The sequence below is a fragment of the Sporobolomyces salmoneus genome (genome assembly GCF_050403485.1).
Source record: "Sporobolomyces salmoneus JCM6883 DNA, S_salmoneus_JCM6883_v1_ctg1, whole genome shotgun sequence".
In the NCBI taxonomy this organism is placed as follows: Eukaryota; Fungi; Basidiomycota; class Microbotryomycetes; order Sporidiobolales; family Sporidiobolaceae; genus Sporobolomyces; species Sporobolomyces salmoneus.
The window spans coordinates 927704-952272 of record NW_027481162.1 but is presented as its reverse complement, the minus strand read 5'-3'; the positions used below and the strand labels follow the sequence as shown (position 1 = coordinate 952272).

Below are 24569 nucleotides of genomic sequence, written 5' to 3'. Positions count from 1 at the left end.
GTGTTCGTGAGTTTTGTGCAGCTATTTGCTGAGATCGAGTGAGCGCTGAAAGTTCGTGTGTTCGAAGATTGTGGATCAAGTCACTAGAGAAGCCGGCGAGAGCGAGAATCATAGAACGTAATCCACTCCGAGCGCTTTCAAACTCGCCTCGATCGATTTCCTCTCATGTTCCGGGAACCTTTGTGAGCTCCTCAAGACGTCGCAATCAGCATTCAGTCTTTGAGTAGTAGAACGGATGGAAGCGTGCGAAGACTCACCTCGGTACACCTCCGATTTTGACCAAGAATCCTTTTTTATGAGCTTTTCCCACCTTTTCCTTCAATTCATCTTTCACTCGCTCCTCCAGTCCCGATCCCGAGCCCGTCTGATAGTCCTTGAGGTTCACCGCGACGATAGGATGCGATTGGTTACTGATCCCTCCTCCTCCGTGCGCGTTCTCAATCTCGTCAAACTTCAATTCACGGAAAACGATTCTCGGACTCCCAGTCAACCCTACCTCCAACACTTCATCCGTGACTCTCTCGTCGGAGGAGATCAAAACGATCACTGGAGCTTTCGTGAGTAATTTTGCGTTCGGACAGTAAGAAGTCAAGAAATGTTGATCGTGGAGAGGTTGGAGGGACGATTCGAGGTATTGAAGCAGTAGGGAAGGGTTCTGTGAGGAGTTTAGAGTGACTTCGAGGTGGAGGGGTTTCGAAGACGAGGGGAGGGCGGAGGAGGAGGAAGAGGGAAGAATAGGAGATGGAGATGGGGAAGAGGAAGAGGATAGTCGTCGATGATGGGAGAAGATTGAGGAGGGGGAAGAAGGGAGCGAGGTGGAAAGGATACGAAGGAGTGGGTCTGGAAGACATGAGAGAACAAATCAGCTTTGGACAGAGAGAGAGAGGTAGAAAAGAAAACGAGACGTACCAACGTAACGAGCTGAAAAAGATTGTGAAGGGTCGAATTGAGCGCCAGCAGGAGCCACCTGTTCGTACGGGTCAGACTCGTCAGTTTGTCAGAGGAGATACTGGCGAGTGAACGACGAACGAGTAGTTCTCCATCGACGAGCGAAAGTTCAATTTGAATCCAATCTTTTCCTCTCTTGAATTCTTCCCTCAGTTCTTTCTCGTACATCTCCTCTTCTTCCTCTACTTGTGAACACATCTTCTCGCTCAGTATAGCATGGCGACACTGAAGAGAGAGAAGGACTCACGATAAACTTCTTCGGTATCCATCTTGAATTGATCGTAGCTCAAACCCAATCCGCTTTCCTCTGATCCCGACGCCGACAACGCCGAGTCCGCCGCCAACTCTTCTATCGCCAAACTCGCACCACGCAACGATAATTGACTCTCCATCAAAGGCGACAAAGTGAACTGAACCAGTTCTTCCGGATCCATTTCCTCTAGTCCTTCCTCTTCCTCCTGTTCCTCCTCTCGAGCTCCTCCGGTCGATTCAGTCTCTTCTTCGAGGATCTCGTTGAGTGCATGAGACCCTTCAGAATGAGGAGGAGAGAGAGGAAGGAATGAATGACGACGTTGTGGGGAATTCTGGTTTGGAGCTCCTCCAGTTTTCTCGTCCGTAGAAGTTTCCCTCGAGTGCGAAGGTGATTGTTGATGTTCAAAGTCGTCCTGAAGAGCTGATTCACCGAAAGAACGAGCGAGTTTACGACATCGAGATGAGAGATCTTGTTCAGCCGAACTCGTTGAACGTGGGGAGGAAAGTGAATGAGAGAGGATTGGAGACCACGGTGGTGAGGATGGTAGACGTTTCGTATCGATGCTGAGAGGGGCGGCTGTCATCTTCGAGTGAGTGGAGACGAAAAGAGAGGAAAGAGAGATGAAAGAAATGGAGAAGTTCGCTCGCTTCGCTTCCCTTCGCAGCATCGCTTTTCGCACCGCCTCGCTTTCGCTCTTTTTCGAGCTCGCTCCTCATTCAGCCGACTGGAGACGATACTTAGAGCTCGAGTGACGAAAACGCTTCGACAGGGCTTAAAAACTCTGAAAGAACAGCGGTCTCTCTCGCGCGAAAAACTGTTTGGTGCGCAAGCGAATTACGACAGCGAGACCTGTTCATGAGGCAGCGAGCTGTTGAATCCCTCTCAGTGTGACAAGCGAGTGACTATAGACTACAGTATACATTGATTGCAAAGGAGCAGAAAGAAGGGTTGAGCTCGAGACAGCCGGTGGCAAAACATCACGGGCAGAAGGACGTCAAAACACGGAGAAGCTACTCGAAACGGGGGCCTCGAAATAGGAAGAAAGCGAACGCTACCAACTAGCTTCCAGCTGAGACGGGAATCGTAGGCGAGGGAAAGATCGGATGTTTCGTCCAGGTGTCAAGCTCGATCCATTCTCACTCTTCACCCTTTGCGAAAAGTGAGTAACCGAGGACATGACGCCCGATATCACATTCAAGCCTTCCGTCGTTCCGATTCCCGCCTCAACTGAAATGACTAGCGATAGCGTTCCCATTTTCCTCGAATCAACGTCTCCATCCCGAGTGAAAGTCGGCGAAAGCCTTCTCCTCCGTGTCCATTGCGCTTCTCGGCTGCGACGAGTTGCCTCAGACGTCCGAGCGAGCAGATGAGTTTGTCGAAAGCAGAGAGTTGGAAGAGGGTGATCCAAAAATGGGTCATGCGGTAATCGGGAGATGCAAGGCGCTCTTCCTGACTGAAACAACGCAGGATCCATCAATCTTGACAGCAAGTACAAATGGGGCTCATCTCCTTGCCGTCGAGAGTATCGAATCCTGGTCGCCAGGCGGGAAGAACTCCAGCATCTCTTATATCACCGATCCATTTCTTTTCACCCTCTTCGAGCTCTCGACCGCCGACAAGCTCTGACTCCATCGATTCTCCTGTTGAGTGAAAAGATCCCGACTGTCAGCGAAAGCGTGCAAGAGATAAGAGGAACGTGCTCACAAGAAAAAGCGAAGGACGAATATGTTGAATTTGATAGCTTTGATGACCCGATTCGTTGCTCTTGGATCTGTTGAGCAGGCGAAAGAGCAGAGAGGGGTTAGTCAGAGGTTCGAGCGCTGTTACGAAGGAGAGGACGAGGGAGAACGGCGAGATTGCTCACATAGATGATGTGGAGATATCAGATGAGATCCTGTGAAACAAGAATGAGCAAGTCTACACTTTGAGAGGGAAAGTGTAGACCAGCCATCGACTCACCATCTTGAGGAATGCCATCGCGCTCCGACCCTGGTTCCGTTCATGCTCGAGTCCACATGAGAGTCGGTAGAGTCTCCCGCATGAGTGTAATCGAGACTGACTTTCGAATGTGAAGGAGGAGTGAAGGAAGTGATGAAAGCAGAGTCAAGAGACGCTTTTCGCTGGAGGCTCGATTTTGTTGAGTTCGGTTCTCGTGCGCTCGAGCCTGTCTCCCGCGGATTCTCCGGTGATGGCGTTGACGACGACGACGTTAAGCTTGGTCCTGTCGAGTCTCCCAAAGCTAGCGGATGTTGAAAGGGTTGCAACTGCTTCTATTGCGAGAATAAAATCTAAGTATCTGAATATGATCGCTCTAAACTCACCTTTACTCGGAAGGTCGTTCTAGCAAACCCAACTCCAATCACTCTCCCTCTCTCCATACTGAATCTCGTTCAAAACCTTGACCAAACTTCCCGCAAACCTTCCAAACCCGACTTCTCCCTCCTCTCCTCCGTCAACCGGTACTCGAATCTCTTCTCCCTTGTACCCAATCTTCTCGACCGAAGTGATTACAGCAGCGGTACCGGAACCGAAGACTTCGAGTAAATTCCCGTTTCGTTCAGCTTGAACGATTTCAGACATGGTGATTTTCCGCTCGGAAACGATGAGCTTGTGACCTTGAGATGGAAGGGGAAGGTTAGGGAGCTCGATCTCGCCGGAAGCGTGTTGACGTGCGAGGGAGAGGATCGAATCGCGAGTGACTCCGGGAAGTGAAAGGCGGTTTTCGAGGGAAGGTGTCGCCAATTCGATCGCTGTTCAATGCAAGGTGAGTTCCTCGACTCTCTTCGAAGGTACGCTTCGAGAGGAGACACTCACATCCATCCTCTTTTCGAAACACGACGAAACAGTTCATCATTCCAACTTCGGTCAATTCATCCTCCTCCCCGAAAATCCATAGGACTTGTTGATACCCTTGTTGAGCCGCCTCGAGTTGCGAGGATACGCAAGGTCCGTAGTTTGAACCGAATTTGCAGTCACCGGTACCTCTAGGCCACGCTCGGATCGATTTCTCGGAACAGAGGAGGGAGATCGGTTTGGCTCCGGAAGAGTAGTATTTCGCGACCGGAGAGCAGCTGAGTCAATGTTCGGGTACATGTCAGTGAGCAGACGACGAGAGAGAGCGGAAGGGTTGAAAGCGCACATAACGAAAAGGAGAACTTCAGTCGAAGGTCCGACTCCAAGAGATGCTCGAGTACCGATCATCGTAGGTCGAATGTAGAGAGAACAACCAGGATCCGTCGGAATAAACCGCTCGTCGACCTTGACCAACTCCATGATCAACTTGATCAATTCCTCCGAGTCGAAATCCGGGAACGCCATCCTTTCCGCCCCATTCCTCATTCTCCTCATATTCAAATCCGGTCTGAACAACCTCGCTCTCCCCTGTTTGTCCTTGTACGCCTTCATCCCTTCGAACAACTCTTGCGCGTAATGGAAAACCGATGCCGAAGGATCAAGTTGCAAAGGTCCGTAGGGTTTGATTTCGGGGACGCCCCAACCTCCGTTCGCGAGAGACCAGGGGATCGTAAGCATGTGGGAGGAGAAGGTTTGACCAAACACGAGAGTCGAGGAAGGAGGGAGAGGTGTGTCGGAAGTTGAGAGAGTTACTTGGAGTTTCGAGGCCTGTGCAGGAGAGTGAGTCAAGGTCAGCGATAGGAAGCGATACAAGGGACACTGCGAAAGCTTCGAGCTCGGAATTGAGGGAAGATGAGGAAAGAGGGAGGAGGTACCGAACGAAAGGGCCAGGTAGGGAGGAACTGACGAGTACTCACATCGAGAGGTGCGCCTTGAGGAAGATACATCTTTCTTGAGAGTGTTCAGAGGGAGTTCAGAGCGTAAAGTGATGGAAAGAGGGAAGAGTCAAGCGAGAGAGATGAAAGTCGAAAAAGTCGGGAAAAGCTGGGGTAATTGTTCGGGATACCGTCGAGCGCATACTGCCGAGATCAGTCAACAACGAATCGACTCAAAAGCAGTTTCAGGTGAGCGGAAGAGAGAGATGTTGTCGATTGAGTCGGAGTCAGGAGGAGATTCGGAAAGGAGGAAGGCGAATCGACGATAACCGGGCCTGCTTGCCACTCTCGGCTACTTTGATCTTGCTGCCGTACTCCATGTGTCATTAGGCCAGGTCTGCAGAGTTGTTGGTGAAGAGAGAAAGCGAAGTTGCATTCGTCATCTCCTTTTCCCTTTTCCTCCTCAACTTCATTCCGAAACTCCGCCAATGCTACTCCCACCAGAACTGTGGGACTACGTGCTCACCTTCGTACCCGCCGATGATCTACAACGCACCTCCCTCTCGCTTACGAGGGCAATTCCGAGTGCCAAAGTTTCGACATCTCTCTTGTGGCGGAATCTGAGGTTGACAAGGGAAGGGCAAGCATGGCAGGCTATACACAAGCTAAGGAGTTTGGATCAAGGGGTCAAAGGTGCAGTTAAGACGGTGAAAGCGACTGCTTTTCGGTAAAACTTCCTTCCGTCGTCTTTCCGCTCGTTGTATTGAGCTGACCCTCGTTTATGCTTCATAGGGAGGATCCACAACAACTCGTCAACTTACTCTTATCGCTTCCCTCAGCCGAAAACCTCCATCTCAATATCGGTCCCTTATTCTCTCCTGCACAACTCGACGAACTTCTCCTCCCTTCTTCCGCTCTCTCCTCACGCCGATTCCACAAACTCTCCTCCCTCTCCTTCCGCTTCAACCCGTACTGTATGGAGCGATCCTATTTCGTTTTCCTCAAAGGAACGTACTTCGATTCCGTGGTACATAACCTCGCTTCATTCTCCCTGGAAACCGCTCCTCGACTGCGACACCTTAAGTTCGTGCAAGATCTGAGTCCGAATCACGGGAGTAAGAAGAAGAAGGAAACTCCGGCGTTTGGACTGCACGAGTTGAGGAACGAGTTGGATGCGGTCGAGGCGGAAATGGATATGAGAATTGATGCGAGTCGGCAGCCACCGGCGTCAGGGAAGTTTGCGCGAAAGAACCTAGAGGCGAATGGGAAGATGGATTTCGCACAACCTATCGTGAGTCGCGCTCGTCACGAAAAATAGCTCAGATCAGCTCATCCTCTTTCGATCTCGCAGGTCTTTTTTCGTCTGGACTGCCTCGCAACCCTTTCGGTCTCGCCTGTTGGTAGATATCTCACCTCTCTCACCCTCCGACTTCCGCGCCGAAACGTCCTCCCAGCTCTCACCCTTCAATCCTCCCCTTCGAATCCTCCATGCCCTTCTCTCGTCCATCTCGATCTCTCGACTACCCACATTCTCGACGATGCTCGCCTCCCTACGCTCCTCCGACTTTATCCTTCGCTCGAATCCCTCGTCATTGATCGTTGCACCGGTTTGATCTCGGAAGAAGCCGTCGAAGAAAACACTGCGATTCAGACGTTGCGGTGGCTCGGGAAAATCAGTGCTGGTATCGGATTGACGAGGTCGGAAGAAGTCAGTAGGAATTGGAAGAGGATCGTGAAAGAACGACCTACCGACGCACCGAATCTACCGAGATCGGCTCGACAATCTCGTACGACAAACAGCAAGGCCGCTTCGTCGACACCCGCACTGGAAACTTCGCAGGTCGATTCACTCGTTCCTCCGGTCAAAGAACTGTTCATTATTCCCCCTCCGCCTCGACTCTCGTCTCTCGGTTGCGGACTTCACGAACTACCTCGCGCTTCCACCACTCGATTATGGTCGAAGTCCTTCGCGAAGGGTTATACTGAGGCAATCGAAAAGTCCTGCGACAAGATTGAAGAGTATCTAGAAAGATGGGAATTGTGGAATAGAACTGGGAAACTCAAAGACGGGACTCGACGACTCTGTACCTTCAAAGACGCCCTCACGGCTTCCGAATTCAAGAGACTTCACCTATCGTCCGGTCAGGAGGAGGAGGAAGCAGAGGATCCCGATCCTTTATTCGAAAAATTCTGTCAATCTCGTCAACTCGTCTCGATCGACCCTGCGACCGCTCTCGACTTGCTCGAACTGAATCGACGGAAATCGGAATCCTTCAAAGTTTGTTTCGTACCGGATTGTGGGAATCTGGCGGGGATTCCGAGGTTGAGCTTGAATAGTAATGGGAAAGAAGGGCTAGAGGAAAGGGAATTGAGGGAGAACGGGATCGAAGAAATAGAGAGGAGAGAATTGGAGAGAATGAGGGAGTTGGGAGGTCACACGGAAGGATGCGCGCACGTAAGAGGGAGGGAAATCGAGAAGTAGTTTTTCATATCCATCTCTTTTTGCATATTAGCTTACCACTTCTCATCGATCGAGACACCATCCTGCCGCACCTGAAATCATCAGCAACAGCTTATCTTCGAATCAATTTCCTCCGAACGTCGTCCGCGGTGAGGGTCCGGACTCAAACCTCGCTCAGACGCTTTCTTTTCTCCTGTCCTTCCCTTTCCTTCCTCCGCGTCGCTTTCCCTCTTCTCCTTCCCTGATCGAATCTCAATGCCTCAGGAACGGAAAGTTGGAGGTCATCCTGGCCCGGTGAGTTCCCCACTGCTCGCTTCGAGTGATTGACAGAGCTGACGATCTGTAAATGCACGAGAGTGGAATAGTTCGCAAACAAGCCACTGTCCAAGATTACGCCTGAGGATGCCGCGGTGCTGTTCGCTCAGTACTTGGAGGAATACAAGAGTTCGGATTCGTGCCCCGCGGACCGAGACATCAAATGGCCCAGCGAAATGAAGTATCGCAAACTCCCTCGCCTGTACTCTGAAGGTGCGGTCTTATTCTCCTTCAATGATTGTCTGACGTCTCCTGATCATTCTCTCTCTTTCCATTCAGGAATGCTCGTCAATTTAGCGCTCGATATTGGAGGTCCAGCCTGTCCTATCCTTCAAGTCCCTTCTCAAGTTTCTCCGAAACTGCTCATCTACGCGCGCAAGAAACCCGAAAGAGCACGGGGGGCGACTCAGCTCGAAGCCAAATGGAGAAAAGCTCACGAAGAGCGCGGTGTCCCTTACGTCGCCGGTCTCTCGACCGCCTCTGAAGTCGTTTTGCCCCGACCACTCTTGCTCAGCTCTCCACCTGCCCAAGTTGGAAAGAAGCTACCTATCTTCAAGCTTGGCAAGTTCATCAAAGGTCATCCAATTTGGGACCGTAAGTAACCTTCACCTCTGCTCTCCGTTCCGCTGTGAACCAAGTAGCTCAGCGCAAATGATTTGTAGGCGCAAACAAGGTCGTGCAGACATGGACGTTCCTGAAACTCGAATTTGACGGCGGGCAAATTCTGCCTCTTCGAGAGATCGAGTCTGCGGCGGAAGCGAACGAGGATGATCAAGTTCTCACGAGCGCACAAGTACTTTCGAGTACCGACATTGTTCACCTCCTCTCCGAGCTCGAGCCGTACTCTGACCGAAACCACACCGAGAGTGCTTCGATTCTCTTCCGAGTACGAATCGCGCGACACAAGGGAGCTTGGGTCCCTTGGGAGCCTATTCTTTCTGTACGTAGTCCTGTTTGATTTCGGTGCGTGTCAGTATCACTGATACTTTCGTCACTGCCTTCAGCCAAACGAGCTCATCCCAATCGAAACTGTCAGTTCGTCTCCCGTTCTCAGGTGCTTTATCGATGCACTCGAGCTGAGATTTTGATTTCGTGTTGTATACGTACACAGCGAAAACCGGACTCGCACGTTGTGACGAGATTCGGCGGGTTTTACGATCAAAACGGTCAATACGCTCGCCGGGCTGGATGGGTGAGCACCTCCTCTCGTCCCTTTCTGGGTTTGTAGTTTGGGAGCGAACTCACCTCTTTACAATGTCGGAGTAGTCTGACGATCATCACCGAGCGTCTCGATCTTCCCCTCCGGTCGACGCGAGGCAACAAACTGCCGTGAGCCATCTCCACTTCTTCCAGCAACACGACTCTCTGCTGATCCCTCGACTGTCTGCAGCACGCTCTCAGTCACCGTCAACAAGGGATCTACGGACAACTTCATGCTCGCGGTGGTCGTCGTAACTTCTGAAAAAATTCGACCCGAACGATTTGCGACCTCAACCTCCTCTCGCTTGGAAATTCTGGTCTCTGGTAGCGATCTTTACCCTTCAATCTGTGTTACTCGTTTTAACTCGTCACTACCTCGCTCGTGATCGACTCAGCGAAGGAGACCGTGTCCAAGCATAAGATCTCTGCTTCTCCTCCTTCTCGTTGACATTCACCCGTTTTGTCGCCGCACCTGCGTCCCTCGTGTACCGATAGGAAGTCAAAATGAGGTTGAATCGTCCCGTTCGATCCTTATCCATCTTCTCCGGATGAAATCCGCGGTGAGGGCCCGGGCTCGAGCTCATTCAGTAAGAACTTCTTCTTCTCTTCTCCTTTCTCCCTCTCCCTCTCACTCACGTTTACTCAACAGTACTCTCCAATAATGCCGGCGGAACGAGGTCGACGAGCACAACCTCCTGGTCCTGTAAGCTACGACCTCTCGCTTCGTCAGAATCGAGCTGACCTCAATCGTGCGACGGGTGCTAGCTTGCCAACGAGCCCTTGTCTACAATCACACCTCAGGTAGCTATCGAGATGTACGAAGAGTACTTGAGGACGTACAGAGCCTCGATCTCGTGTCCGCGAGAGCAAGACATTTTTTGGCCGAGCGAAACCAAGTTCCGGAAACTTCCAGATGCTTACGCTCGAGGTGCGCCCGCCTTTCCCTCCCTTGCGCCAACGGATCGGAAGTCTTACAGATGCCGTCCAATGTACCAGGCATGAACGTCGATTTGGCTCTTGGCATCGCAGGTCCCGTTTGTCAAGTTCTCACCCTCCCCGAGCCAGCACCGGACGGTTCCGTCGTCGTCAATGCAGGAGCAAGTCTTATACTCTACGCCCGCAAGAAAGATGGCAACAACGATACGGCTGAAACAACCGCCGCCCTCGACGAGAAGTGGCGGAAAGCTCACGATGAGAACCGAACTCTGACTGTAAACGGTCACCCGATTCCTTCGTGCATCGCTCTCCCTCGCAAGCTCCCGCTGAGTCCTAAACCGCTCAAGCGTGTGACGAAAGCGGCACCACATTTCAGCTTCAAGTTCTTCGGGGCTTTTCCGACCCCCGACCGTGAGCCCAGCCCGTGCATTACTCTCAGGATGCTTGGAAACGCTCACATCGTTTGACTGAGACAGCGCCGAACAAATGCTCGAGGAAATGGTCTTTCGCGCGTGTGGTGGTCGGAAGGAATTCTCCTTTGGAAGAGATCGCGAATGCCGTCAACTCAACTCGGCCTCCGAACCACAACGCTCGTTACAGTTTGCACGCGCTCCTCAATCCCGACACCGTCTATCTCCTTCTCGAACTTGGCGCGTTCTACGGTCGCGACCGCAGCGATCATGCGACGATTCTCTTCCGAGTGCGAATCGCAAAACACAACGCAAGCTGGATCCCTTGGACACCTACTCTTGACGTGAGTCACTTTCGCTCGACCATGTCGCTCATTGATCCGTACTCATAGTTTTCTCGCAGCCAAACGAGCTCGTTCCGATTGAAACCGTCAGTTCCTTTTCTCTGTGAGGCATTCTATCGTTGTCCTCGAGCTCAGAATGGGCTTCATGGGTATACAGCGTGCCAAACTTTCGACAGATGTGTCGAAATCACCCGAATTCTATGATCTCAACGGTAATTTCGTCGAAAGGGATCAATCCGTGAGATTTCTTTCTCTCCTCTCAGAGTATCTTTGGGCAAACTAGGTCTGAGAGTCTCTGCTATTGGTAGCCTGATCGTCAAATCAAACGAGAGTCTAGATCTCCTTCTCCTTTCATCAAGCGAGACCCCGACATCAAGCAGGAACACGCTGTGAGCGTCTCTATCTCGATTCGTCCGCGCCTGATTCGAGTCAGTCGCTGATCATCCGCGCTTTTGCAGTACACTCTTGGTCCTCGTAAACAAGGAATCTATCGTCAACAATATGCTCTCGGCGGTCGTCGCCACTTCTGAGCGAAGCAAACCGTTCTGCGATTCTGCTCCCTTTTTGCCCTAGTCCCTTCGCTCTTGTGTCCACCTCTCTCAGACATAGCTTTTGATTACCATCTACCTACTCTATTCTCCTGAACCCTCTTACGTGTGATAAATGTCGACCGCTTCAACCTTTTCAGTGATCGTTTGCGAAAAGCTCGAGCTTTGTCTCGATTCGTGCTCTTTGCGCATATTCCGTGAGGCCCTTCTTGCCACACGTCGTAGTGCTTTGCGCTACGGCTCTCGTCGATGGACTCCCCGAGAAGCACTTCTCCTCGCAAGTTCAGGCGAGTCAATCGGAGTCGACTCGCTCTCTCGCTCTTTTCCCGCATTCAATGCTTCTTCTCACCACTTCTTTCGCTGCTTTCGCTCTCCTAGCTCAATGTCGACCACCAGAGCAGCACCCGTTCAGCTTGCACGTCGCTGGTGATTCCCCACGAGGCGAATATCGGATGTCCCCTGTAAGCGTCTCTCTCCGAGCTTCTGCCGGTTTGCTAAGCTTATTAATACTAGGAGAGCAGTCTTACAGTCCCTACGAAGGCGATACTGAAGCTCCCGAACTCCGTTACCCTTCAGGATTCTCTCGAAACGTTCCCGAAGTGAGTTCTCTTCCGATGCGGCTCACACGGCGATGGAAGGCTGACAGGGCCCCTTTTCTAGCGATCGATTCACTCTCACAATGATTACTGGCGAGACACACCCGTCTATACTGCACTATCGCATGGAGTTCTCTCGATTGAAGCCGATGTGTGGTTGAATCCGAGGGATCAGGTCTTATACGTGGGTATAACCTCTACAGAAGCTTAAGCATAGACTGACGAACCGGAGGGAAGGACAGGTTTCGCACAATGTTGCTTCTTTGACGAAAGCGAGAACTTTTCGAAAACTTTACATCGACCAACTCGTCGATGTCCTGGAGCGTGCGAACGTACGGGATGAAGAGACGGAGTTCTTCTCTGATACGAACTACTTCAGTCCAGACAATGTCGAAGAAAGGAGAAGACCTTGGACGAGGTAAGACTCTCTCTTTTCGTTTCGTTTTCAAGCTCGAGCTCATCTCTTCGTCTCTCTTTTCAGTTTCTACGAAGGAAACTTGACACCGATCCAGCTCCTCGTCGATCTCAAGACGCGAGGAAACGAGACATACCATGCCGTGCTCGAAGAACTCGAGCCATTGAGGAGAAGGAATTGGTTGACGAAGTGGAACGGAACACATATCGTGCCAGGTGGGTCTCTCCTCAAGTGAGAGCGCATAGTGCGATACTCAAACAAGGAGAAACATGCAGGTCCCCTTCATGTTCTCTTGACCGGGAACGGAATTAATGAGGATGTTCGCTCGCAAGTTGCCGTTCAAACGAATCGTGATGTCTTCCTCGATGCTCGTAAGTGCGTCTTGTGATGAGACAAGATACATGCTGACGAGTAGCTGTGCGCAGCTCTACTCAAGCTCGATGAGAAATGGCGAGGAGTTGACGGGAAAATCTACGAGTGGAATTCGACCCTTTCTCCCATGGCGTAAGTTCTTCGCTAGCATGCGCTCTTCCTCCCCTGCTCACTCATCTCCATGTATTGGGCTTTAGCTCTACGTCCTTCAGCTCTGCCTCGAAATGGACAGGTCGACAACCAATCTCTTCTACTGAAGAATCTCATCTTTCGAAGCTCATCGAATCGGCTCATTATCGTCAGTCTTCTTTCTCACTTTGAGCGTCTACGTGAGACTGACTACGAACCACTCTTGTAGGGAACATCAAAACAAGATTCTGGTCGACTCCTCGATGGCCAGTGTTCGCTCGAGAACGAGTTTGGAAAACTTTGCTCGAACTCGAAACGGACTATCTAGATGCCGACGATATAGAAGCAATCTCTTCCCTGTAATAAGTCATCGGTTCTTGCCTGAACAGCTTGGAGCGAGTGCAGGTTGCGACAACTCGATGAGAACACGAAATGATAACGAGCGCCTGCCAGCAGATTGCAATTACTACTACTCGCCCGACGAGGACAAAGCTAACGTCTGAGAACACAAACAAAACATCCAATGAAAGAACAACGGAACAAATGCAAATACGAACCAAAAGAAACTGACGAAATAGAAAACCCGAAAACAAAACCGCGACTACCTCCCTCTCCCTCTTCCCCTACCACCTCCTGCACCTCTCATGACTTTCTGCGGGCTGCTTGGTTCACTACCTCCGTTCATCGATTCAATCTCTTCCATTCCGTTTCCTCCGTGATTCTGAGGCGGTGGATTCCCAAGTTTTCGTTTCCCATTCCCGCTCGGTCCCAATGCAACAGGACTCATCAATTCTCCAACTCCGTTCATTCCGGTCGCGGGAGATCCAGCGGTAGGAGGTCGTTGAGGCGGGGGTCCCATATTGGTTTGTTGTTGATGAGGAGAATCAGTCGAAACTGAAGAGTAAAACGCATTGTTCGGTTGAGATTGCTGAGTTGGTCGTGGGGGACCGTAGCCTTGCTGTGATTGGTGATGAGGTGGAACGGAAGTAGGGAGAGAAGGGTTTTGAGGTTGCGAAGGAGTTGTAGGACCTCCGGCGTAGAGAGAGTTTCGGCGTCGCTCGGCGAATTGAGCGAGCGATTCTAGAACGATGTGCAATGTCAGTCTGGGCTGGTAACGTCATGAATGAAGAATATAGACTCACGAATAGGACCGGTGTTCGTTTCGAGAGAGAAAGATATCAGATCTTGAAGCTGAGCAACCGATTCAGAGATCTATTCGAAACATCGAAACGTGAGTCCCACTGCGAAAATCACACGCGTGTGATCGAGAGACGACTCACCTCGAGGCACCTCATTCCCATTTCCGTCACTCCAAACGAACCTACTGAGCTCGGCGGGATTCTCGCCGTAGGTCCTGGTCTCCGCTGCTGATCTTCCCTCGAGGTCGCTCCCGAAGACGTCGACGTAGTAGTGTATAGCTCTGCTCCTCCGTTATCCTCTTTCCGTTCCTTCTCTTTCTCCCTCTCTTGCTGCGAATTCGGATCCTCGTTCGACTCCTGATCATGTTCTTCCTCTTGTCTCGCACTCGCACTTCTCCTCCTCGTCGTCATTCCCGACTTTCTCTGACTCCCGCTATTCGAGCTCCTTCGACTACTCGCTCCTTTTTCCGGAGAAGAAACCGACGAATCCCCACCTCCTTCCTCCTTGATCGTCGTCGTAGTCGTCATCGGTGTCGTCGTCGAAGATCCATTCGATCCTCCTCCTCCTCCTCCCGCTGCTGCTGTTCCCGCTCCCGGTGTCGTAGGATTCTGATTCTGAATCAATTCCATCGCTTCCCTCACGACCCATTCCTCATGCCCCCTACTCTCAAACTCGAAGCTCTCAACCCGCAATACCGGTTGACCATTCCCCAAATCCTTGAAGATCAAATGTACCGTCAAAGTTCCGACCAAGTCAACTTTCGTTCCACTCGAGAATCGGGAAGTCCAGACGGCTTCGTCGGCGCGAAGGAGGTAACCGATATGAACTTGAGGTAAGGGTGGAGAACTGTTCGATCCCCCGTTGGGACCGGAATTGGAGGAATTGGCAGTGTTGTTTGAAGAGGAGGGGGAATGGAGTGTAGTGTCCGGGGTTGTGAGTCGGTATTCACGGATGAAGGAAGGGGAAAGAGTCGATGAAAGGACACCGTGGAGTAGGTTGAGATGCTGGAATCGAGGGAAAGCAGAACAGGGAATCTCTACTCGAAAAAAAGATCGTCAGATTGTATATCGACTAAAGCGGAGAAAGTGAGAGAGGAACTTGCCGAAAACTTTACTCAGTTGAGCCGTTTTGTCGTACAGACCGAATTTAACGACTCCAGCATCCGTGAAGTAATCGCTTACTACTGTTCGCAATAAATCGAGAGGGTTTTCATCCTGCGCAGATGCAAAGCAAGGTCAGTTTCCTCTGGGTAGAGCGACTGAGACGGGAATGCACCAACCTCGAGAGCAAATGTGAGAGCATCGGTCAAAGCTAATAGTCGAGAAAGAGCCGTTCCAGTCGGTACTGCCGTCGCTGAAACAGGTCCCGTTCTATTCATTCGCAGCGATCGAGCTGTCAGTCCATTACTCACACAAAGAGAGAACGAAGAGTTAGAGCTTACCCGTGAACCGCCAAATGAGCGGCTAAAGCCAAACTCATATGTTGACTTTGGGGATTCATCTGAGCTCTTAAAATCGGTCTCTGTCCTCCGATTCCTACCGGTGGTCCCGTTTGTTGTTGTTGCTGAACCATCGTTGGAGGTGGACCTGGTTGCTGTTGAGAAGGAGCAGGAGGAGGTCCAACAATGTGATTCGAAGGAGGACGAACTGAGATCGGGGATTGAGTCGGAGTCGAAGAAGCGTTCTGCGGAGGGAGAGGGAGGGGAAGGGGCGGGTTCTGAGGAGCTTGTTGGGAGGGTTGAGCGAAGGGACCATTTTGGACTGCGTGAGGGTTCTGCTGAGGAGGTGGAGGTTGTCCATTTCGTAAATTAACGGCGGAAGCGATACTTCTCGCTTGAGGTCCTTGATTCGGGTTCGGAGGAGGACCACCATTCGTGACGTAGACTCCACCTTGAGGATGTTGCTGCATTTGTGCGTGTTGCAAGTGACCGGGAGGGGGAGCTTGAGAGCCGTTCGAAGAAGGAGGAGGGGGAGGAATTCCGTTCTGCTGCTGTCTTTCCTGTTGTAGTCGATGCTGCTGCGCGAGCCAAGCTTGATGGGAAGGGTGAGAAGGATGCGAAGGAGGTATAGGACCAGGAGGGAGCCTCGTTGGCTGCTGTTGCGAGGGAGGTGGGGCGACTGAAACTCTTTGAGGTCCTCCTCCTTGTGGCTGTTGCATCGCTCTCTGTTGCGCTTGCATTTCCCTCTGATACTGCATCCTCGCTTGTTGTTCCTGTGGCGTCATTTGAGCTCCTCCTTGTCCCGCTTGAGGTGGAGGAGGCATCACTCCTCTCTGCATCGCCATTCTCTGTTGTTGTTCCCTGACCGCGTTCTGATGAGCTTGCAGTTGATCCATCTGGTGATGTTGAGCATATTCGAGTCCCCTCGCTTGAGGGTGAGGAAGCATGGTCGCGAAGAGAGGTGATGAAAGGCGAGGTAGCGACGAGTTCGAGGAAGGTTCTTTCCCCTTTCCGTTCCGAGTCGGGGGAGAAGGAAAGGGCGTTCTATCAGTAGCTGTAAAGAGTCGAGATCGTGTAAAGGAGCGGAAGATTCGAAGGTGCAATCGGGACGAAAGGAGCTAGCGCGGCCGACGGATGAACCTCTCTCTCTTCTTCTTCTTCTGTCCCATCCCGCTTCAAGAACTCCTCCCTCCCTATTACAAGCAGGTTAGGAAGCAGATCACTTAGCGCGAGTGATCTCCAGCCAGTGCAGAGCGTACCAAAGTTAGATTCGATTCTTCCATCTCTGCTCTCCAACCCGATCGTCAGATCTCTTCGAGTACTCTCGTTAGATCGTTCGAACCACTTGTAGTAGATCGAGGAATCAGTCAGGATACTATTGGAAGTGGTCAAAGGCTCTCAGCAGCAATTGTCGACTAGAACCAGATTGAGCGTTTTCTCCCTCGAAGAAGTCCGGCTCTCTCTACCCTCGCCGAGGACTGAACAAGCGTGTGAGCAAACTTCTACTATAATCACGACCCCGTACCAGTTGTCCCGCTGACCTCCGAAGCCGTTGTTTGAGCAGATTCGTCTCCTGCGGTCATTCGAATTTTTGAATGCAACACCCGCAAATTCCATCAAGGTAAGGCTTGCGCGCGCGACTGCATTCGTGTTCTGTATGTAATGAACGAGAGAGAGCTATCGATCGAATCTTGCTCGTCGAGAAGAAGAAGAAAGAAAAATGCCGTCTCCTCGGAGTTACAGCGGAGGAAACGTCTCGATCTCTCTCGTTTCTTCGCAACTCGTCTTCTCTTGATGTGAACAAAGACGACTGACCACGATCGTTCGTCGTTTGCTCTGAGAATAGATACGCACACCTCGCTACGGGACCTTGGGAACTCCATTTCCTCTCGAATCCCGACTACCTCACCTGGCTCGACACTTTCACGTCGATTCAACCGATTCACGCTCAAGAACGACTCGTCGACTACGTTCGTCAACGTCTACCTTCGATCACTCCATCTCTCTATCGGGCGAATCCGACTCCGACTCCGACTTCGTTCGCATCTTCCTCTGCATCTCCTCCCTCTTCGACTTTCGCAACTTCGTCTTCTCTCCCTCCCGCAAACCCATCCTCCTTCAATCCCAACCACAGAAACATCATGAACGGATCGATCGACGTAGATATCTCCGATTACATCGATTACAGCTTGATCGGAGATGATCAAGATTCTTCAGCTTCTTACGCCGCCGCTCTCGACAACTCGTTCGCTTCGACCTCGAGTCAACCCGGAGGAGCGAATGGATCTTCGTCGAACTCTCTCTTATCCAACGTCAATCCGAACTATTCGACCTACTCTGCTGCTCCTTCGACGAGTTCCTCCTCGACGATTTCGCCCTATCCTCCTCCTCCCTCCTCGACTTATCCCCCTACCTCCTCCGGCCTCGTCTATTCGACAAACCCTTACGGAGTGAATCCAGCACCGCAAAGTAAATACTTCTCGACGACTGCTTCCGTCGATCCCTCTTCTTTCTTCGCTTCCCCTCAACCTTCGAATCCGTCAACTTCTTCGACTCTCGCGATGCAAAGTCAATTGATTCAAGATGAACGAAATCGTCGTCTCGCTGCTTCCACTCCTCCCGCCGCTATTCACCCATCGTCACTCGTCAACAACTCTTCCGCTCCCGCCGTTTCTCAACCTCTTCCCGTGACTGCCACGATTTCTCCTTCGATGATGACGACAACTTCTCAGCCGACGAAACCTTCTGCACGTCCCGTCGCTTCAAGTTCGAGAACTACGAGTCCCGTCGTCGAAATCCCCGTTCCATCAAAGAAATCCTCGAAAGTTCGTTCGACTTCAGCTACCCCGTCTTCCTCCGGTCCGTCCGAATCGATCAAACGATGGAACAAAGTCCTTCCCGACATTCGAACGAACCTTTCTACGAGTCGATTACAAAAAGCCCCAACTTCTGCCGCACAACGATTACTCGCCCTCCTGACCCAATTCAACCACACCGGAGGACCTACTTCTACTCTCTCTGACTGGTCTGACGGATCAGACGTCCCTCCCGAAGGAAGGAAAGAAGTCTTGACGGATTTGTTGAAGTACGCGAGAGAAGAGTTTTGGAAAGCTTGGGTCGACGAAGCGCAGAACGGCAAGAGTTTGGGGATTGAATTGTTGAGCTTTTGGTTCGAAGGTGCGAGTAAAGGGTTCGATACGAAAAAGGACAAGGAGAAGATGAAAGAGAAGGAGAATGGAGCGGAGAACGAGGCGGAGAAAAAGAGGAGAGGAGTCGAGCAAATGACTCTGGCTCTCGTATTACAGGTGAGCTCATCTTTTCACTATCTCTCTCTCTACCTTACTGTCGCAGCCGTTATCGTCCGATGCCTGTCGTTTGTACGATCATGCGAGAATCTCGGAAGGGATTCGAGGAACCAATCATGTCGACAAGGAGTTTCTTTTCATCATGTCGTTGCGCGATCCATGTGCTTGAGCAACCGTGTGCGAGTTCTCTCGCGGGCAACGAGAAAGAGACGAGAAGTCGAATGAAATACGAAATTTTGAGGGTCGAGATATATCTGGCGAATTCTCTCTTCTTCTCGAATCGAGCAAGCCTACAGCACCTATAGTGAGAGCATTCTTGACTGACATGAACTCCTCGTATTCTTTCCCCCTCTGTTCGTTCCGTCGCTCGCCGCCGAAATCGCTCATTCGACAACTCTCGCGCACGATCTCGAATTGATCACCGGAACCCACCCCACGACGCTGTTCTACCTCATTCTAGGCGTTCTGTAAACTTCCAATCTCTCATCGACAACTCCTCAACATGGGTTCAGTCGCTCCACGAGTCAAGAAAATTTCGTCGAAAGGCGAAGACGGTGGTCAGTTTTCTTTCTCTTCTCCTTTACTCTCTTTTTGACTCTCGACTGATCATTCGTTACTCGGAGAAACACAGCTGTCAAAGCCGCCGCGACTCTCCTGTTCGGCAAGTGGAAGAAAGTTCAAGATGAATACAATTCGAGTCAGAACGCAACTTCTTCGAGTTCGTCGTCGACGAAAGACAAGAAACCGAATGGATCTTCCTCTTCGACGTCGAAAGACAAGACTACTGATTCGGCGAAACGAAAGAGTGTTGGACCTGAGGATGGTACGTCTCTCCCCTCTTTTCGACTTTGGCATTCCGAGCGATTGAAAACTGACTCTAACTTCTCTTCGAAAACAGGTCCCTCGAAGAAATCCAAAATCACGACGACGACCTCAACGACGATGACTACGAAGAAACCTCCGACGAGTTTCCCACCCGTCGCAACGACGAAATTGACGGCGAACCTGAATTTCAAGAAGAAACCTGAAGCGACGAATCCACCTTCGACAATGAACGCGATGCGAGCTGCCCTCGCTCAAGTCAAGAAACCTGATCCACCACCACCTCCCCCTCCAGCTCCAGCACCATCGACCGGGACCGCAGGAACGACAACAACGAGGGACGAAGTGAACAAGAATGGGAAGAGAAAGAAATCGGTTCGATGGGCACCGGATGACATGTTGGAGGCGATCAAGTACATTGAGAAAGCTATCTATGGAGATGAAGCGGAAGGACAGACGGGACTCGGATTGGGAGAAGGAGAAGTGAGTTCGACTCCCTTCGTTTTTCCCCGATAACTGTTTCTGACAGAGTGTCGACGGTCGATCTACAGGAAGCGGAAGAGAACTTCAGGGAGATGGAACAACAAGAAGGATTGAGTTTGAGTATGCATCTCGATGAAGATGATGACATGGAAGAAGAAATCGATTGGTACGAACCTATCGGTGCGTCTTGTCTTGCTCTTTCGCTTCCCTGCCTTGCTCAGCGACTGACGTTTCATTCCGCATTGCAGAGGTTGCTATTCCTGAGAACGATGACTTTGCATCGTTGCGACAAGAACCCGATTCAGCCGAGGCGAAGATTCAAACCGAACGAGAATCGAACCTTATGGCGGTCGATCCCGAATCCCTCTCTACCACCGACTCTCCCGCCGAACCTCCTGAATACGCTCCCGCCGAACCCGATCCCGAATCACGACCGATTCCTCTCCCTTCAGATCTCGCTTCAGATCCGAAAATCATCGCCGAAATCGCCGCTGCTCAAGCCGCTGCAGTGCCTTTGGGTGGATTCGCGGCGAACGATCAAATCGAATCCCTCCTCGGTCAACTCAATACCTCGATCGTACCTCAAGCGGTTCAACCTTCGCCTGCTTTGACACCAGGAGGAATCGATCCTGCCACTCTCGAAGCTTTGAAAGGTTACGATTTGAACCAAATTCGACAGATCCTCGATACTCAACCTGCGTTCAGGGGGATGACAGTCGAGAATTTGGGTTTGACGAGTCAAGGAGGAGGAGGAGGAAGTGCTTATTCTTCGGTTCCTCAAGGAAGCTACGATCATCAACCTCCAACGCACTATGGCGTGAGTTCTACGGTCCCGTCGTCGTAAGCAAGATCGTTCGCTGACTCTTCGTCATTGCGTCTTTAGTCTGCTTGGAGTCAACCGAATTACGGACAACCTTGGCAACCTTCGAATCCCGCTCCTTCACACGTCGATGCTTACAACGGTTACCTTCCTCCAGCAGCTGCTGCACCTTACGGTGGACACGGTGCGATGCCGTTACCATCTCAGAAAGCCGCGTTGAAGAAAGGGAAAAAACGAAACAAAACGGCACCTTGTAAATTCTTCAAAACCTCGAGGGGTTGCGACTGGGGAGACAAATGCTCGTTCAGTCACGATAATTCCTGAAATTGCTCTCTCTGTCTGTCTGCTTGTTAGTCTTTAAACGTAGTTCCTTCTTCGTTCGTTCTCCTCGAGATCTCGCACACCTTTTTCGCATTTCGCAATTCTGAATCGTTTCTTCTGCCCTCTCTCTCTTTCTCTCTGCGTTCTTCTGTTCTCTCTGTCTCCTGTACAATGACATAACTGCTTCCTCCCGAAACTTCTTCGTAGCGAAAGCAACTCGAGAGACGCTTTGAGCGCGAACTTGAAGCTTCGTCTCCTTCCCTTCAACTTCAACTCATCATGCTTCGACCTACCTCGACTCTCGCACTAGCATTATCGTGCGCTTACACAGTCACAGCTTTCACGGGTACTTATCCGATCGTAGCGTGGAGTGACCAAAAGTGAGTTCATTCCCCCTCTCTCGATCTAAACGAGATCAAATCTCCGCAACTAGATGGTTAGGCATCAGGGCAAGTAGCTAGGAGGAATGTTTGGATGGTACAAAGTAGGCTTGGCTGGTCTCAGGGTTTCCAGCACGGCAGGAGGACGGAATCAGATGGACTGACGCATCGAATTGAACTGAGGTATCGGCTCTGTGTTACGTTGCCGAGCACCAGCATAGCAGATTGCCGAATAGATGACTGACTGTATCGTTCGACAGACTCGACTCGCTGTCATTGCTGTCGACCTCTTCCCCCTCCTCTTCCTCATCCGCCCCTCTCCAAGGCTCAACCTCTCAGCAAACCTTCTCCGACTCGGAACCTCCATCAGACCTCTGTTCCCTCTCTTCCCTCCTCGTCGTCTCGGTTCCAGGCCTTCACTTCTCCGACATCGCTCGACTCCCCCTCTCTTCCTCTTCTCGCGCTGGGATCTCCTCCGCACTAGCTCATGCAGAATCTTCAACGACTCAACCTTACGTCCGAGAACATACCCTATCGAAACCGTTGAAACTGGTGAGGAGGTTCGAGAGGGAATGTGGAGCAGTCTTCGAGAGTCAGCACGAGAAGAACTTGTGGAGTGGTGGAGAAGCGGTCAAAACGATCAGGATCGTACAGGTTGATGGATTGGGAGAGTACGAGTTGAACACCGAAGGAGCGAACGAGGGAAGGAAACAAATCATGGAGAATGCCGGTAGGTCGCTCTCTTCTCGAGCTCTTCGTCGAGTCGAGCTGACGTTGATTGGCCTTTCAGATGCCGCTGTCTCATACCATCTCGCCAATCTCCCCTCGCCTCACGCCGTCATCCTCACTGCCCTTCCCGCTTCCTACTCTTCCCCTCGTCGTCTTAACACGAAACAACCTCATCTGCACCTCAATAACAAGCAGAAACGCCAGATGTACGAACCTTCTACTGAAGACATCTCGGATCTCCCAGAAGAAGAGCAAGAATTCATTGAAGAAGTTCTCGAGGAAATCAAGGAAGAGCAGGCTTTCGACGAGATGATGAACCGAGTTCAATCTCACGATGACGAAACCGCTACCTCTTCGTCGTCTTCTTCGAGTGATATCGGTGTTTCAGAGATCATTACCCCTGAAGAACTCATTTCGGAGGAAGAGGAAAAGGCGCAACAGGATGAATGGGATGGAGAAATGCTCGAGGTCTCGCCTTACTCGGATTACAGCTCGTTTCAAAAGGACAAGAAGAATGGAACTTCGATCTTTGAGCCGAAGGAAAAGAGTGGACTGTTGCATCGATACGTCTTTTTCACTCCGGCTTTAGTTTTCGGTACGTTTACCCTATCTCTGCGCTCAGTCTTCCGTCTCTCTCGTGACGATGAACTCACTCAATACCCGTGTTTGTGATCTGTACAGCCCTCCTCGTCACCCTCATGGTCCTTATCCCGACCGTCCTAATCGCCGTTCAAGCTCTGACTTCGATCGAAACCCCTCATGGACTCGAATCAAAGATGACTGGAACCGTCGGAATCGATCCTTCGAAGGCATAGATGTCGTTCTTTCTCGTTCGTTGCCGATTCCCAACCTATCTTGTCGCAGATTCCCCCTTCCTATCGAGTTGACCATCCCCCGATGTTTTCGTCATCTTTCTTCGTCTCTTTCTGTATTTCGTCGTACCCTGTTCTCTCTCCAGTACTGATTCATTTCGCAAATAGTATAGTTTAAACCTCACAAATCGTTTCCGTTCTTCTCCCTTACCCTAGCTCATCCAGCGACCGAGCATTGTCACAGTCCTGTCTCCGTCCTGTCTCCAGAGGTTTGACTCGCATTCAACTGGATCGAGGCGCTCAGTAGAGCTTCGCTGGGAATGTTCTCCATTAGTGGGAACATTCAGCTCGACAAGATTTCGCAGGACGAAATCAAGTCTACCTTCTCTGCTAGTTTGATTCGGTTTCGGACAGACACTCCACTCTTTTTACTTCTTTCTATCTATACCGCGACTTGTCTTCTTGGCGCGATGGAATCAAAGACCTTGACGGTTCACTCGAGCGAAAGTTGCGAGAGTTGTTGCTTTCTTCTCACCAAATCCGAGCAATGTCTCTCGAAAACGACGCAGACATGAACGACTACGATCCATGGCTGGACGAAGACGAGTCACAGCCAGTCTCGGCAACTGGATCGACTCCTTCAAGCCAGATCTCTGAACAAGAATGGGACAAACTCTCATCTCGTTATTCTGATGTCAGTGACTTTTTCTGCCGCTCGGAATCAATCAGCAATCTAACAGAATGCTATGAACCCTACAGGCGGGATATCGAGATGGTATTACGGCGGGAAAGAACGCCAAACTTCAAACTGGATTTGATCAAGGTTTCGCTCTCGCTGCACCGTTCGCCCGCGAGCTAGGAGCTCTACGAGGTATCGCAGCATCTCTACTATCCCTCCTGACGACCGCAAGCGGAGCGAAACATGCCAGTACCCTCATCGACTCGCTCAGTGAAGAAGGAGGAGGAGGAGGATCGACTACGAAAGAGGGACTCGTTACAGAACTGAGGGAGATCGTCAATGCACTGGGAAAGCTCGATGCGATTAGGATCTTACCGGTCGATGAGGAAGCCGAGGAACATGCGAAATCTCACGAGAACGAAGGAATCAGTCAACAAATGAGGGACCGGAAAGAGATGCGGGAGATGGAAGATATGATGAGTAGGATCGGAGGAAAGGCGAAGCCGACGAGTGGGATGGAAGAATGCAGAGGGCGATTAGCGAGAATTCTCGCCGTTTTCGGAATGGCAGAAGTTCTCCCGCCGGCAAGATCCTGAAGGCTTCCTACACCCGTTCTTGTTTTCTCTCGTCCCGATTCGACGTGATACAACCACGATAAAGAGGAGGAGGAGGTCGTAAGAGCGAGTGGAACCGCATCGTGACTCAAGTCAGATCGCCGCGGAAGATGGCGAGGTTCTTCGTGCTCGCATGGATTGAAGACAAGACGGAAACAGCTGCGCATCAAGGTGAGTCGTATCCATAGCTCGTTCTCGGGTGACCGTCTGACCTGTCCCTGTACCTTCACAGTCAGCTCGAGCGATCCTCTCCACTTCGCACCTACCAATTGGTCCGCGTAGCTCACGGAAACTCAGAGCTCTCGACCCTTACTGCAATGACTGATGTGAAGTAGGAAACCAAGTGGTAGACAGGAAGACACGAAATGAAC

The 24569-nt window shown here is 51.2% G+C and overlaps 10 protein-coding genes across 10 annotated transcripts; 7 read left to right on the top strand and 3 right to left on the bottom strand.

Moving 5' to 3' along the window:
* Positions 1-108: 108 nt before the first annotated feature.
* JCM6883_007658 (uncharacterized protein) lies at positions 109-1784 on the bottom strand (the record flags this gene model as incomplete). The annotated part of the gene is made up of 5 exons (XM_076628489.1): positions 109-178; positions 258-840; positions 910-967; positions 1030-1130; positions 1196-1784. The coding sequence occupies 5 exons, from the start codon at positions 1782-1784 to the stop codon at positions 109-111; spliced, it is 1401 nt and encodes a 466-aa protein (XP_076491890.1).
* Positions 1785-3541: 1757 nt separating this feature from the next.
* JCM6883_007657 (uncharacterized protein) lies at positions 3542-5001 on the bottom strand (the record flags this gene model as incomplete). Its single annotated transcript, XM_076628488.1, has 4 exons — positions 3542-3951; positions 4016-4272; positions 4341-4822; positions 4972-5001. The coding sequence occupies 4 exons, from the start codon at positions 4999-5001 to the stop codon at positions 3542-3544; spliced, it is 1179 nt and encodes a 392-aa protein (XP_076491889.1).
* A 416-nt stretch (positions 5002-5417) lies between these two features.
* On the top strand, positions 5418-7411 carry JCM6883_007656 (uncharacterized protein; the record flags this gene model as incomplete). Its single annotated transcript, XM_076628487.1, has 3 exons — positions 5418-5656; positions 5722-6220; positions 6281-7411. The coding sequence occupies 3 exons, from the start codon at positions 5418-5420 to the stop codon at positions 7409-7411; spliced, it is 1869 nt and encodes a 622-aa protein (XP_076491888.1).
* Positions 7412-7645: 234 nt separating this feature from the next.
* JCM6883_007655 (uncharacterized protein) lies at positions 7646-9167 on the top strand (the record flags this gene model as incomplete). The annotated part of the gene is made up of 8 exons (XM_076628486.1): positions 7646-7684; positions 7756-7918; positions 7985-8299; positions 8368-8645; positions 8710-8736; positions 8817-8897; positions 8972-9034; positions 9096-9167. The coding sequence occupies 8 exons, from the start codon at positions 7646-7648 to the stop codon at positions 9165-9167; spliced, it is 1038 nt and encodes a 345-aa protein (XP_076491887.1).
* A 399-nt stretch (positions 9168-9566) lies between these two features.
* JCM6883_007654 (uncharacterized protein) lies at positions 9567-11125 on the top strand (the record flags this gene model as incomplete). Its single annotated transcript, XM_076628485.1, has 8 exons — positions 9567-9608; positions 9671-9833; positions 9902-10252; positions 10318-10595; positions 10655-10681; positions 10753-10833; positions 10904-10984; positions 11054-11125. The coding sequence occupies 8 exons, from the start codon at positions 9567-9569 to the stop codon at positions 11123-11125; spliced, it is 1095 nt and encodes a 364-aa protein (XP_076491886.1).
* A 470-nt stretch (positions 11126-11595) lies between these two features.
* Positions 11596-13018, top strand: JCM6883_007653 (uncharacterized protein; the record flags this gene model as incomplete). Its single annotated transcript, XM_076628484.1, has 9 exons — positions 11596-11604; positions 11665-11742; positions 11804-11923; positions 11982-12157; positions 12221-12369; positions 12430-12525; positions 12580-12658; positions 12724-12824; positions 12885-13018. 9 exons carry the CDS (start codon positions 11596-11598, stop codon positions 13016-13018), a joined length of 942 nt encoding a protein of 313 aa, XP_076491885.1.
* Positions 13019-13256: 238 nt separating this feature from the next.
* JCM6883_007652 (uncharacterized protein) lies at positions 13257-16180 on the bottom strand (the record flags this gene model as incomplete). Its single annotated transcript, XM_076628483.1, has 6 exons — positions 13257-13735; positions 13798-13867; positions 13936-14831; positions 14898-15009; positions 15075-15165; positions 15237-16180. 6 exons carry the CDS (start codon positions 16178-16180, stop codon positions 13257-13259), a joined length of 2592 nt encoding a protein of 863 aa, XP_076491884.1.
* Positions 16181-16828: 648 nt separating this feature from the next.
* Positions 16829-20987, top strand: JCM6883_007651 (uncharacterized protein; the record flags this gene model as incomplete). The annotated part of the gene is made up of 8 exons (XM_076628482.1): positions 16829-16854; positions 17080-18538; positions 18999-19095; positions 19170-19361; positions 19437-19843; positions 19912-20023; positions 20092-20660; positions 20727-20987. 8 exons carry the CDS (start codon positions 16829-16831, stop codon positions 20985-20987), a joined length of 3123 nt encoding a protein of 1040 aa, XP_076491883.1.
* Positions 20988-21263: 276 nt separating this feature from the next.
* JCM6883_007650 (Ac45/VOA1 transmembrane domain-containing protein) lies at positions 21264-22908 on the top strand (the record flags this gene model as incomplete). The annotated part of the gene is made up of 4 exons (XM_076628481.1): positions 21264-21364; positions 21625-22094; positions 22155-22688; positions 22775-22908. 4 exons carry the CDS (start codon positions 21264-21266, stop codon positions 22906-22908), a joined length of 1239 nt encoding a protein of 412 aa, XP_076491882.1.
* A 544-nt stretch (positions 22909-23452) lies between these two features.
* Positions 23453-24180, top strand: JCM6883_007649 (Yae1 family protein; the record flags this gene model as incomplete). Its single annotated transcript, XM_076628480.1, has 2 exons — positions 23453-23599; positions 23665-24180. The coding sequence occupies 2 exons, from the start codon at positions 23453-23455 to the stop codon at positions 24178-24180; spliced, it is 663 nt and encodes a 220-aa protein (XP_076491881.1).
* Between the last annotated feature and the right edge of the window lie 389 nt (positions 24181-24569).